The 14,555-nt window shown below is 46.3% G+C and overlaps 1 protein-coding gene across 2 annotated transcripts in view; it reads left to right on the top strand.

Annotated features, from left to right (window-relative positions):
• The window catches only part of MYO7B (myosin VIIB), a 105,329-nt gene that overhangs the window by 19,542 nt on the left and 71,232 nt on the right, over positions 1-14,555 (top strand). For both annotated transcript variants that reach the window (XM_055108564.2, XM_008953605.4), the window contains exons 2-4: positions 7,644-7,684; positions 12,125-12,238; positions 13,202-13,354. In XM_055108564.2, the coding sequence (XP_054964539.1) occupies positions 7,667-7,684; positions 12,125-12,238; positions 13,202-13,354 (285 nt within the window). In that variant the 5' untranslated portion in view covers positions 7,644-7,666. The remainder of the gene's footprint in view (positions 1-7,643; positions 7,685-12,124; positions 12,239-13,201; positions 13,355-14,555) is intronic.

Raw genomic sequence — 14,555 nt, 5'->3', positions numbered from 1 at the left:
ACCACAGGGGCCCACGTCATGTATGCTTCCTTCTGGTTCAAGTTGGCATTTGGAAAAAAAAGTGTGCTTCTTGTATTTTCTTTTCTTTGGGCCTTTTAATTTTTACTTTTAATTGACGCATAATAATTGTACATATGTGTGGGGTACAGTGAGGGTGTTTCAATATGTATTTTATTTTTGTATTCCATTTACAAGTTTTGATCTGACCACTTTCGTTCCAAAAAGATTTGAGGCCGTTTCCAGGCTAGTTGGGGATGGAAATGAAGCCAGGAGGTGGGCTGGTAGACAGAGGAGACATGGAAGGACCCAGGTGTCATGATGGAATGAGAACCAGTTGCTCATGGGACCCAGCTGGGTCCAGGGCGGGTTGTGGTGGGGAGGGGCGGTGGAGGCCACAGCTTCTGAAGCGGAGCAGTTCTGGGCTATGGGAAGACCAGGCAAGCCATGGAGTGGGGGCCCCTAGGGCTGGGGGTCAGAGGAGGAGACGTCTATGGTATGTGACAGGCCATGTGGGGAATGGCAGGACCAACATGGGGTCTTCTGTGAGGCAGATCCTGGTGTCTGGAGAGGAATGATGGGGCATGCCTGGAGGTCAGATGCTGCAGCGGGGAGGAGGGCAGGACCACGGGTGGGCCTCAAACTTCCACATGGGGTGGAGAATCCAGAATCTGGAAGCAACAACGGGCAGCCAGAGGCAGGGCAATTCCCTCTGTGTCTTTTCCCACCTGCCACCCCCTGAAAGAGCTGTCTGGGAGCCAGGATTCAGTTATACAACAGGTATTCTCTGCATTTTTATACAGGTTCTTAAACATTCCCAAAGCAGAGGATGTGGGGCAAAGAGGAGGGATTTTGGAGCTGGGGAGAAAATTCTCCTTCTTTGCTTACTAACTGCATAGCCTCTGCAAAGTCTCAGCATTTCTCAGCATTTCTCAGTTTTCTCACCTGTAAAACAGAGACAGCAGCATTTCTTCTCAGAGCTTCCTCCGCCACTGTGCACCCTCACTCATCCATCAAAGCCGTTGTCAAAGTCACATCCTCTCCAAGGGCTTCATCTGCTCTTTCACTGGACAAGTATTGACTGATGGCTATAGCCTTATAAGATAGTTTGAATTCAGGTAATGTGATGCCTCCATATTTGTTCTTTTTGTTTAGTCTTGCTTTGGCTATGGGGGCTCTTTTTTGGTTCCATATGAATTTTAGGATTGTTTTTTCTAGTTCTGAGAAGAATGATGGTGGTATTTTGATGGGAATTGGCTTGAATTTTTAAATTGCTTTTGGCAGTATGGTCATTTCACAACGTTGATTCTACCCATCCATGAGCATGGGATGTGTTTCCATTTGTTTGTGTTGTCTATGATTTCTCTCAGCAATGTTTTATAGTTTTCCTTGTAGAGGGCTTTCACTTCCTTGGTTAGGTATACGCTTAAGTATTTTATTTTTTTGCAGCTATTGTAAAAGAAGTTGAGTTCTTGATTTGATTCTCAGCTTGGTCACTTTTGGTGTATAGCAGAGCTACTGATTTGTGTACATTAATTTTGTATCCCGAAAATTTTTTGAATTCATTTATCAATTCTAGGAGCTTTTTGGAGGAATCTTTAGGGTTTGCTAGGTATACAATCATATCATCAGCAAACAGCAACAGTTTGACTTCCTCTTTACCGATTTGGATGCCTGTTATTTCTTTCTCTTGTCTGATTGCTCTGGCTAGGGCTTCCAGTACTATGTTGAAGAGGAGTGGTGAGAGTGGGAATCCTTGTCTTGTTTCTGTTCTCAGAGGGAATGCTTTCAACTTTTCCCCAATCAGTATTATGTTGGCTGTGGATTTGTCATAGATGGCTTTTATTGCGCTGAGGTATGTCCCTTGTATGCCGATTTTACTAAGGGTTTTAACCATAAAAGGATGCTAGATTTTGTCAAATGCTTTTTCTGCATCTATTGAGATGATCATGTAACTTTTGTTTTTAATTCTATTTATGTGGTGTATCACATTTATTTATTATTTTTATTTATTTATTTATTTTGAGACGGAGTTTCATTCTTGTTGCCCAGGCTGGAGTGCGATGGTGCAATCTCAGCTCACCACAACCTCTGCCTCCCAGGTTTAAGTGATTCTCCTGCCTCAGCCTCCTGAGTAACTGGGATTACAGGCGTGTGCCACCATGTCCAGCTAATTTTGTATTTTTAGTAGAGACAGGGTTTCTCCATGTTGGTCAGGCTGGTCTCAAGCTCCCGGCCTCAAGTGATCCACCTGCCTCAGCCTCCCAAAGTACTGGGATTACAGGCATGAGCCACTGTGCCCGGCCGTATCACATTTATTGACTTGCGTATGTTAAACCATCCCTGCATCCCTGGTATAAAACCCACTTGATCATGGTGGATTATCTTTTCGAGATGCTGTTGGATTCAGTTAGCTAGTATTTTGTTAAGGATTTTTGCATCTATGTTCATCAAGGATATTAGTCTGTAGTTTTCTTTTTTGGTTATGTCCTTTTCCGGTTTTGATATTAGGGTGATAATGGCTTCATAGAATAAGTTAGGGAGGATTCCCTCTTTCTCTATGTTGTGGAATAGTATCAATAGGATTGGTTTTCTTTTTTGAATGTCTGGTAGAATTCAGCTGTGAATCTGTCTGGTCCTGGACTTTTTTGTTGTTGCTGTTAATTTTTTTTATTACCATGTCAGTCTTGCTGCTTATTATTGGTCTGTTCAGGGTATCTAATTCTTCCTGATTTAAATTAGGAGGGTGTATTTTTCCAGGAATTTATCCATTTCCTCTAGGCTTTCTAGTTTATGCGTGTAAAGGTGTTCAAGTAGCCTTAAATGATCTTTTGTCTTTCTGTGGTGTCAGTTGTAATACCTCCTGTTTCATTTCTAATTGATTTTTTTTTTTTTTTTGAGATGGAGTTTCACTCTCGTTGCCCAGGCTGGAGCACAGTGGCACGATCTCAGCTCACTGCAACCTCTGCCTCCCAGGTTCAAGCAATTCTCTGCCTCAGCCTCCCAAGTAGCTGGGATTACAGGTGCCCACCACCATGCCTGGCTAATTTTTTGTATTTTTGTTAGAGATGGAGTTTCACCATCTTGGCCAGGCTGGTCTTGAACCCCTGACCTCGTGACCCACTCACCTTGGCCTCCCAAAGTGCTGGGATTACAGGCTTGAGCCACCATGCCTGGCCATCTAATTGATCTTATTTTGATCTTCTCTCTTTTTGGTTAATCTTGTTAATGGTCTATCAATTTTATTTATCTTTTCAAAAAAACACCTTTTTGTTTCATTTATCTTTTGTGGGTTTTTGTTGTTGTTGTTTTCGTTGTTGTTGTTGTTTCAATTTCATTTAGTTCTGCTCTGATTTTGGTTATTTCCTTTCTTCTGCTGGGTTTGGATTTGGTTTGTTCTTGTTTCTCTAGTTCCTTGAGATGTGACCTTCCTTAGATTGCCTATTTGTGCTCTTTCAGATTTTTTTATGTAGGCATTTAAGGCTATAAACTTTCCTCTTAGCATTGCCTTTGCTGTATCCCAGAGGTTTTGACAGATTGTGTAACTATTATCGTTCAGTTTGAAGCATTTTTAAATTTCCATCTTGATTTCATTGTTGACCCAATGATCATTCAGGAGCTAGTTATTTCATTTCCATGTATTTGCATGGTTTTGGAGGTTCCTTTTGGAGCTGACTTCCAGGTTTATTCCACTGTGGTCTGAGAGAGTACTTGATATAATTTCAATTTTCTTAAATTTATTGAGACTTGTTTTGTGGCTTATCGTATGGTCTATCTTGGAGAAAGTTCCATGCACTGAGGAATAGAATGTACATTCTGTGGTTGTTGGGTAGAATGTTCTGTAAATATCTGTTAAGTCCATTCGTTCCAGGGTATAGTTTAAATCCATTGTTTTTTTGTTGACTTCTGTCTTGAGGACCTGCCTAGTGCTGCCAGTGGAGTATTGAAGTCCCCGGCTATTAACTGTGTTGCTGCTATCTCATTTCTTAGGTCTAGTAGTAATTGTTTTATAAATTTGGGAGCTCCAGTGTTAGGTGCATGTATATTTAGGATTGTGGTATTTTCCTGTTGGACAAGGCCTTTTATGATTATATAATATCCCTCTTTGTCTTCTTTAACTGCTGTTGCTTTAAAGCTTGTTTTGTCTGATATAAGAATAGCTACTCCTGCTCACATTTGGTGTCCATTTGCACAGAACGTCTTTTTCCACCCCTTTAAGTTTATGTGAGTCCTTTTGTGTTAGGTGATTTTCTTGAAGGCAGCAGATGCTTGGTTGGTGAATTCTTATCCATTCTGCCATTCTGTATCTTTTAAGTGGCACATTTAGGCCATTTACATTCAACATTAGTATTGAAATGTGAGGTATTATTCCATTCATTATGCTATTTGTTGCCTGTATACCTTTTAATTGCTTTTTTGTTTTATAGGTCCTATGAGATTCATGCTTTAAAGAGGATCTGTTTTGATGTGTTTCCAGGATTTGTTTCAAGATTTAGAACTCCTTTTAGCAGTTCTTGCAGTGCTGGCTTGGTAGTGGCAAATTCTCTCAGCATTTGTTTGTCTGAAAAAGACTGGATCTTTCTTTCATCTATGAAGCTTAGTTTTGCTGGATACAAAATTCTTGGCTGATAATTGTTTTGTTTAAGGAGGCTGAAGATAGGGTCCCAATCCCTTCTAGCTTATAGAGTTTCTGCTGAGAAATCTGCTATTAATCTGATAGGTTTTCCTTTATAGGTTACCTGGCGCTTTTGCCTCACAGCTCTTAAGATTCTTTCCTTTGTCTTGACTTTAGATAACCTGATGACAATGTGCCTAGGTGATGATCTTTATGTGATGAATTTCCCAGGTGTTCTTTCTTGTATTTGGATGTCTAGGTCTCTAGCAAGGCCAGGAAGGTTTTCCTTGATTCTTCCCCAAAAAATGTGTTCCAAACTTTTAGATTTCTCATCTTCCTCAGGAATGCAAATTATTCTTAGGTTTGGTTGTTTTACATAATCCCAAACTTCTTGGAGGCTTTGTTCATTTTTTAAAAATCTTTTTTCTTTGTCTTTGTTGAATTGAGTTAATTCTGAATTGGGTTGATTCAGAGCTTGTCTTCAAACTCTGAAGTTCTTTCTTCTGCTTGTTTGATTCTATTGCTGAGACTTTCCAGAACATTTTGCATTTCTCTAAGTGTGTCCCTTGTTTCCTGAAGTTGCAACTGTTTTTTATTTATGCTGTCTGTTTCAATGAAGATTTCTCCCCTCATTTCTTGTATCATTTTTTGGATTTTCTTAAATTGGACTTTACGTTTCTCTGGTGCCTCCTTGATTAGCTTAATAATTGACCTTCTGAATTCTTTTTCAAGTAAGTCAGGGATTTCTTCTTGGTTTGGACCCATTGCTGGTGAGCTAGTGTGATTTTTTGGGGGTGTTAAAAAAACCCTCATTTTGTCATATTACCAGAATTGTTTTTCTGGTTCCTTCTCAGTTGGGTAGGCTATGTCAGAGGGAAGTTCTGGGACTCAAGGCTGCCATTCAGATTCTTTTGTCCCACGGGGTGTTCCCCTGATGTAGTACTCTCCCCCTTTTGTGGTATTGGTATAAAAATAGGCATATAGACCAATGGAACAAAATAGAGAACCCAGTAATAAACCCAATTGCTTACAGCCAACTGACCTTCAACAAAGCAAACAAAAACGTAAAGTGGGGAAATAACACCCTATTCAACAAATGGTACTGGGATAATTGAAAAGCCACATGTAGGAGAGTGAAACTGAATCCTCATCTCTCACCTTATATAAAAATCAACTCAAGATGGATCAAGGACTTAAATCTAAGACCTAAAACTATAAAAATTCTAGACTATAACATCAGAAAATCCCTTCTAGACATTGGCTTAGGCAAAGATTTCATGACCAAGAGCCCAAAAAACAAATGCAACAAATACAAAGATAAATAGGTGGGACTTAATTAAACTAAAGAGCTTTTGCACAGCAAAATGAACAGTCAGCAGAGCAAACAGATAACCCATAAAGTGGGAGAAAATCTTCACAAACTATGCATCTGACAAAGGACTAATATCCAGAATCTACAAGGAACTCAAACAAATTAGTAAGAAAAAAAAACAAACAACCCCATCAAAAAGTGGGCTAAGGTTATGAATAGACAATTCTCAAAAGAAGATATACAAATGGCCAACAAACATGAAAAAATGCTCAACATCACTAATGATCAGGGAAATACAAATCAAATTGCAATGTGATACCGCCTTACTCCTACAAGAATGGCCATAATTAAAAAATCAAAAAATAAAAGATGTTAGCATGGATGCAGTGAAAAGGGAATGCTTCTACACTGCTGGTGGGAATGTAAACTACTACAGCCACTATGCAAAACAGTGTGGAGATTCCTTAAAGAACTAAAAGTAGAACTTCCATTTGATGCAGCAATCCCACTACTGGGTATCTACCCAGGGGAAAAGAACTCACTATTCGAAAAGACACTTGCACGCACAAGTTTATAGCAGCATGATTCACAATTGCAAAAATGTGGAACCAGCCCAAATGCCTATCAATGAACAAGTGGATAAAGAAATTGTGATATCTATGTATCATATATAGAGAGAGATAGACATATATATATGATATACATATGTATGATGTAATACTACTCAGCCATAAAAAGGAATGAATTAATGGCTTTCACAGCAACCTGGGTGGGATTGGAGACTATTATTCTAAGTGAAGTAACTCGGGAATGGAAAACCAAACATCGTATGTTCTCACTCATAAGTGGGAGCTAAGCTATGAGGATGCAAAGGTGTAAGAATGATACAATGGACTTTGGGGACTCGGGGAAAGGGAGGGAAGGGGTTGAGGAATGAAAGACTACAAATTGGGTTCCATGTATATTTCTCTGGTGATGCATGCACCAAAATCCCACAAGTCACGGCTAAAGAGCTTAGCAATAGACCTGGTACCCACCTTGCACTGCTCAGTGCAGGGAGGGGAAGCTGCCAACACTCAGTCAGGGTAACTCGGGGTTTCTTCCTTTAAATGGGACAAGTGGGCTCCTCCCCGCTCCTCCTCCTGCTGGGCCTGGCTGCCTACTTGGGCCTGGCTGCCTGCTCCCTCTAGAACCACCAGGTGCTAAGGACAGGTTTGAAAGGAGGCAGATCCGGGTTTGATTCCCAGCTGTGCTACTAATTAACTGAGTGGCATTTCCTGCATTGAGTCCCATGTCTAAAGTGAGGGAACACACACATTCTGCAGTGCTGTGAGGCTTAAAGTTGTGTCTATAGCTCCAGTGGCTGCTTACCTGAGCACTTCCCAAGATGTGTGACGGTGACTGGTTTTCATGGATATCTGACCAGTTAAAATTGGGGCTTCTGGATGACAGGGAACCACCTACTCCCTGTATCAAGCCCAGGACTGGGTATGAAATACGTCTTCAATAAAGGTGATGTAGGACGAAGAAGCTGAGAACAGCTCTTGCACTTGGGCTAGGACTGTGACTCATTCATCCATTTATTCAGCATTGTTTTTGAGCCAGGTCCCATGCCGGGCACTTAGGGAAGTGTTGGTGAACAAGCCCAGCTCCTGTGCTCCAGGGGCTCCTATTGGGGCTGTGTATGGAGCTGACGTTCTGCTTTCTCTCTCCATACAGGCTTGTGGAACTGCTGACTCAGGATGTCGGGGTTCAGGCTGGTAAGAATTATATGATTTGATCTAGGGGTTGTTGGTGTAAGTTACTCAAAGCCAAGTTGAATCGCTCCCAAGGAAAAAGAGGAAAGGCAATGAGACCCTATAGGAAAATACCAGAGACAGGGGAGTTTAGGAAACACAACAGATTCTAGCATCTAAAGAAAACAAGTTTGGCCAGCCACTGGCCTCGGCAATACATGTATAGTTATGTATAGTTATCCCTCACTTTCATGTAGGGCTTAACATGTCCCTTTGTCTTGATAAAGGGATTTCTTTTCTTTTCTTTTCTTTTCTTTTTTTTCAGACAGGGTCTCACTCTGTCACCCAGGCTGGAGTGCAGTGGCACGATCTCAGCTCACGGTGACCTCTGCCTCCTGGGTTCAAGCGATCTTCCAGCCTCAGTCTCCTGAGTAGCTGGGACCACAGGCGCATGCCACCACACCCAGCTAGTTTTTGTATTTTTGTAGGGACAGGGTTTTGCCATGTTGCCCAGGCTGGTCTCCAATTCCTGAGCTCAAAGCAATCCACTAGACTTGGCCTCCCAAAGTGCTAGGTGTGAGCCACCTTGCCCAGCCAACAAAGGGATTTCCCAGTTGTCTCATTGCAGCAGTTACCGGGAGCTCCCCCAGAGAAAACAGGGAACTGGGGAACTGTGGGCATGGGTGGGACTGAAGCCCAGGTCTGAATCACCCCTTTGGACTCTGCATCGTGTTCCCTTCACTCAACAAATATTCCTGTGTTCCGGTGGCCAAGAGATGGCTCCTCCACAGGAAGAAAGCAGAGGAGTTTTGCATTTACAGTCGAATCAACAGACCCTGGGGAACTGCCCTGCCCTGGGAGGCAGGGACAGGCCTTGAGAAGCCTGGCGGCGGGGCGTGCAGGGTGGAGAGCTCAGAGGCTGGTGAGCCCAGAGAGCAGAGGCCCCAAACCAGCCTGTGCATCCTTCCCTGCCCTCCACATTTCCACCCTTGCCCCATGCCCTACAGAGTCCAGGAGAGCAGGACAGTGCTGCAAAGTGCTCTTTGATAAGAAAATGCCCCGAATGTTCTCCTCCTGAGTGCAAAGCCACACAGGACATCGTTCCTGGCTGCTGGAGCACACTGCGGAGAGGAGGACCTTCAGTACGCAGCGGCCCCTGGTGCTGCCACTAAGCCTGGCAGCATCTGACTCACAGAATGGACAGCCAAGATTGGCTTCTTGTTTTCAGTTACAGAATAGAGCTTAGGCTGTTTTAGTTTGGAGAGAGGACACACATGGTCTAAAAGGTCAGGTTGTGAGCGCTTCTGGTAACTAAGTTGCAAACATGAGAGCGTGGCTCCACTTTGGAGCATGATGTGGTTTTAAGACAAAGCCAAACATTTCACAAAGGAATATGCCACGGGATGCATCAACGCCAAATGTCCCTCTGGGAATGCGACTAACTGCAAGCAGAGTTTAGAAAAACACCTCTTGGGGCCCTATTACTCACAATTACAATTGCAGGCCCGCTCTGTCTTCAGAGATTGTAAGTCTTTGAGAGGAGAGTAATTTTTTTTTTTTTTAGACAGAGTCTCACTCTGTCACCCAGGCTGGAGTGCGCAATCTCGGCTCACTGCAACCTCGGCCTCCCAGGTTCAAGCAATCCTCCTGCCTCAGCCTCCTGAGTAGCTGGGACTACAGGCACCCACCACCATGCCCAGTTAATTTTTGTATTTTTAGTAGAGACAGGGTTTCACCACATTGGCCAAGCTTGTCTCGAACTCCTGGCCTCAGGTGATCTGCCCGCCCGCCTCGGCCTCCCAAAGCGCAGAGTGGTCATCTTTTTAATGAATCAGTCTTTCAGAGGGCCCATGTGGTTGTTGAGCCCTCTGTGGTGCCCTCTGTGCTGGACACTATGCGGGGTCCCTGCCATAGGGCATTCCATCTTCACAGCAGCCCTGTGAAGTGGGCCCTTTCAACAGATAAGAAAGTTAGGGTTCAGAGCAGTTAAGTGACTTTCCCAAGGCCGTATAACTCCTGTAATATAGAGTAGAGATTAGAACGCAGCCGGGCTGTCTGACTTCATTGGGGCTTGGACTGCCATAACAAGGTATCACAGACTGGGTGGCCTAAACCACAGACATTTGTGTTCTCACAGTCCTGGAAGCTGGAAGTCCAAGGTCAAGGTGCCTTTAGGGTTGGTGTCTGGTGAAGCCTCTCTTCCTGGCTTGTAGATGGCTGTCTTCTCATTTTATCTTCACATGGCCTTTCTTCTGTGCTGGGGGGTGAGGAGAGGGAGAGAGAAAAAGAGAGAGAGAGCGTACGTGCCTCTCACTCTGGTGCCTCTTCCTTTTTTATAGACACCAGTCCTGTTGGATTAGGACCACACCCTTAGGACCGTATTTAACCTTAATTACCTCCTCGAAGGCCTTATCTGCAAATATGGTCATGTCAGGAATTGGGGCTTCACTATATGAATTCTGGAGGGACACAATTCAGTCCATATAATGAGGTTTACTTGTATTTTTGCCCATCTTCTATAGCGATCTTCTTCCTAATTCTAATTTTATTTTATTTTATTTTATTTTTTATTTATGTATTCTCTTTTGACAGAGTCTCTGTCAGCAAAGCTGGAGTGCAGTGGCATGATCACAATTCACTGCAACCTCCACCTCCCAGATTCAAGCAATTATCCTGCATCAGCCTCCTGATTAGCTGGGATTACAGGCGCCCACCACCACGCCCAGCTAATTTTTGTGGGGTTTTATTGTTTTTTTTTTTTGAGATGGAGTCTTGCACTGTTGCCCATGCTGGTGTGCAGTGGCATGATCTCGGTCACTACAACCTCTGCCTCCCGGGTTCAAGCAATTCTCCTGCGTCAGCCTCCCATGTAGCTGGGACTACAGGTGCGTGCCACCACACCCGGCTAATTTTTGTATTTTTAGTAGAGATGGGGTTTCACTATGTTGGCCAGGCTGGTCTTGAACTCCTGACCTTGTGATCCGCCCGCCTCAGCCTCCCAAAGTGCTGGGATTCCAGGCATGAGCCACCGCACCCAGCCAATTTTTGCATTTTTTTAGTAGAGGCAGGGTTTCTCCATGTTGGCCAGGCTGGTCTCAAACTCCTGGCCTATCTTGGCCTCCCAAAGTGCTGGGATTACAGGTGTGAACCACCACATCCAGCCCCTAATTCTAATTTTTTAACAAATTCTATATCATTTTGCTCACTTTTCTCCTTCCTACCTTTTATGATTCTTCCCATGTTTTTATAATCAGGGTATGTTCTCCTGCTGTTTCCAATTTTGCATTCATTCTGGTCTGCATTTCTTTCATTTCCTCAATTTTTTCATTCGGCTCTGCCAACTCATGTCTCATCCTTTTTCTCAGTTGTCCCCCATCTAATTCCTGGGCTCTTTTGCCTCTGACCTACTCTTCGGTCAGTTTTTGTAAATTATGGTGAAATACTTGGTCACAACTTCCTACTGCTCTGTGGCAGTTATTTCTCTTTTGCTGAGTATTATTTGCTCCTTTCCTCCTCTTGGGTTTCAGTACCTCCGAACACAGACCTGTGCTGGTTCCTTTTGGATTACTTCTCTTCAGATGGGGTGAGCTTTCTTGGATTAGAAGGAGGTTCATGAGGGGTCAATGCCGCAGTGCAGGCTAGCAGAAATCTCACATGTGAATTTTTAGTAGTGGCTTCTCCCACCCAATAGATCTGGGTACTGCAGAGCTTTTCACAGGGCAAGACTTCTCTTTTCCCACCCCACAGAGAGACTGCTTCCTGCAAATATGGAAGACCTGCAAATATGGTGTTTCCTAGAACCAAGACAGGCCAGGCAAGCTCCGCCTGCCACCTTGTGCCCTTGCTCCTACTGCTGCAGCAAGACATGCTGCTTTTGCATGCCAGGATGGGCTCCTGCCTTGGAGAAGTGAACTTTGCCCTCTCTTTCTGGAATCTACAGCTGGGGCCACCTTTTCAGCTTCCTCCTGTGTCTTCTAGTGCTCGTTTCTGTTTCTCATCCTCCTATTGCTTGTGGGTGATTTCTGAGAGGATGCAACTCTTGCTACCGTCATCAAGCTTGAGAAGCACTTTCTCTCTTAACCACTCAGCCACGCCACCTTCCTAAATAGTAGCCAAGTTTCTTTTTCATTATGAGAGGTGCTGTGGTGAGACCACAGCTCCTGTTCTTGTCAGCTTATTGTCCCAGACAAGACAAAGACATGGAGAGAAGCTGTACAGGCGCTTGGTACCTGCCCAGTGAGCAGGGCAGGTGACACATGCTCAAAAGAAACCTGGGCTAGGAGAGGGAGGGAGAAACAGAGATGGGAGAGGAAGGGGGAGAGGGGAGGAGAGGAAAGGAGAGACAAGCTCCAGCCACCTTGGGAGCTCTGGGCTGGAAGGCACAGCCCCGAAGAGAGGTAAGTATCCAGCAGGGAGGGGAAGAGAGAGCGGGGATCACACCACTGTCTTCTGTCTGCCCTCCAGGGTGACCACGTGTGGCTGGAGCCTCCCTCCACCCACAAGACCGGCGTGGCCATCGGGGGCATCATCAAAGAGGCAAAGCCAGGCAAAGTCTTGGTTGAAGATGACGAGGGCAAGGTCAGTGTTCTGGGGTTTCCTCTGGGCCCTGCCCTGCCCTCACATCCAGGGCCCCGGAGCCCTCCCCGCCCTGTGGAGCCTCTCCCCAACACCAGGGGCTCCAAGGCCAAGTGGGGACCTGGGTGGCAGGACAGATCACGGTGGAGTTCTGCCATGGAGAACATGGCCTGTGTGTCCTGGGGAACATTTCAAGAATGAAGTGGGAAGTGGGAAAGGGGCTCTGGAAGGGCCAGAGGGGCAGAAAGCCAGTTTGCAAAATGAAACGGGCAAGGGGGAAAGGTGGGTGAGGAAGGTGTGTGGAGGGGCAGGACGGGGCAAAATGCACAAGTGAGAGGCCAGCAACCTGGAGTGGCCCGGGAGTGACCAGCTCGTCCACCAGAGGGGTCAGGGCCAGCTAGGTGGTGAGCGGGGAAGGGCTTACAATGGAGTGTCCAGCCGGTCACTTAGCTCCTCAGATTGTCCTCTCTGCTCAGCTGGATGCTGCAGGCTTAGCCTCCAAGAAGTTCCTAGGCTGTGGCCTGTGAGATCCAGATGATGGAAGTCAGTAAAATAATAACAATATCTTCTATTTGCGTGACACGGTAGTTTTTTAAAAAAGTTTTTACTTGCATAGTCTTATTCCAACAACCTGCAAGGCTCCCAGCTGCAACCTGACCCTAAATCCAACTTCTGGCTATAAGCTCCTTTGTTCCTGGTCTGAAATTCAGCCCTAGCCCCAGCTACGCCCTAACCCTGGGCCCTAGACCCATGCTGACCCAGCCATAGATGGACCGGATCCTGCCACAGGAGTCCCTTGACCCTTGTCATAGACTGACCCTGGCCGGAGGCTGGCCACTGCCCCAGGTCAGCTGATCCATGACCCGGAAGGTCACCTTGCTGCTGAGAACTTGGAGGGGAGGGTGTGTCAGGCTGGCCATGGGGATGGAGGCCACCCCTCAGGGGAGTCTGCACCCATTGTTCCAGGAACACTGGATCCAAGCAGAGGACTTTGGTGTCCTCAGTCCCATGCACCCCAACTCAGTCCAGGGCGTGGACGACATGATCCGCCTGGGGGACCTGAACGAGGCGGGCATGGTGCACAACCTCCTGATCCGCTACCAGCAGCACAAGATCTATGTGAGTCTCCCCAGCCCTGTGTCCACAGGGGAGCCCCTCACAGGTGCCAACCTCCTGGACAGGGAGAAGAAAATGATGCATGGGGGGCACTGACCCCCATGCCCTCATTGAGGGAGGTGGGCGAGGTGCCTAACTTTTCCCAATCTCTGCTGCCCAGTCCCAAACAAGCAGGGTGATCCCACCCTGGAGGGGAGGAAGCCAATGCGTAGAGTGACAGCACAGTGCCTGGCACAGTCTCTGCTCAGTGAGGGCTGCAGATGGCCATCAGGTGGCCATCGTCCTCTGCCCTCTCCTTCCCAGGCATGTTGTAGAGACAGAGTCACTAGACAGAAAGCCCCTGGCTTCCCAAGAGTGAGGCCCGTGACAGCCCGGATCTCAAGGTCCTGATTCACCAGACAAGGGGGCCATGGGGATGGATGTGGGCCCTCCGTGCAAACCTGGCCTGGATGGAGGTTCACTCCAGCCTGAAGCTCTCATCCTGGTTCCAATGCAGATTTTTCCAGGGGAGGTGGTATTCCAAAACCGACACCAGTTCGGCCTAAGTAGGTGTGGCCTGCAGAAGCCACTGCCTGCCTGGGCCTCTCTGGTCTGGAAGGGTGGCTAGCTTGGTTCTGACTGGCCCTTCTGGGCCGCTCAGAGGAAAGCAGCTTGTGCTTCCAAAGGGCTTGTGCCTGCACTCCTCATCTGGTGGCACAGCCTGAAGCCAGAGGGCACGTCCTCTCCTTTCCTAAAGTGAAAACCAGGACACCATGGTCATGTGGCTTATTGTGCAGGCTCTGCCTGCCGCACCCCCTGAGGGGCAGTGGGGCCGGGTGGGGGCTCCAGATGGGCAGCTGATCCAGGGCGGAGGTCCCAGGGGCACACAGAATTTGGGGTTGGGGTCCGTGAGGCCCAGTTGTTGACCAGCCTATATGAAAGCCCCTGCGGGATGCAGGTAAAAACCCATTTCATACTTAGTCCATTTTTATCGAGCCCCTTCTAAATACCAGGCAGGGTACTAAACAGTTAACATTTGATCTTCCTGGAAATATGTCCCCTGGGAGCTCACCTTCCTGGTGGACATCCCATCTTCCCAGAGGAGGGATCTGCGCAGCTGGATGTCTGATCTCCCTGGCCCAGAATCAGATTCTACTTCCCCACCAAAGTCAGCGGCCCTGATAACCCCTGAGGGCAGGGCCAGAGCCAAGGCCAAGGCCAGGGC

Source organism: Pan paniscus, chromosome 13 (genome assembly GCF_029289425.2).
Source record: "Pan paniscus chromosome 13, NHGRI_mPanPan1-v2.0_pri, whole genome shotgun sequence".
Classification (NCBI taxonomy): Eukaryota; Metazoa; Chordata; class Mammalia; order Primates; family Hominidae; genus Pan; species Pan paniscus.
The sequence above is the reverse complement of the archived record's forward strand: the minus strand, read 5'-3'. Positions and strand labels throughout refer to the sequence as shown.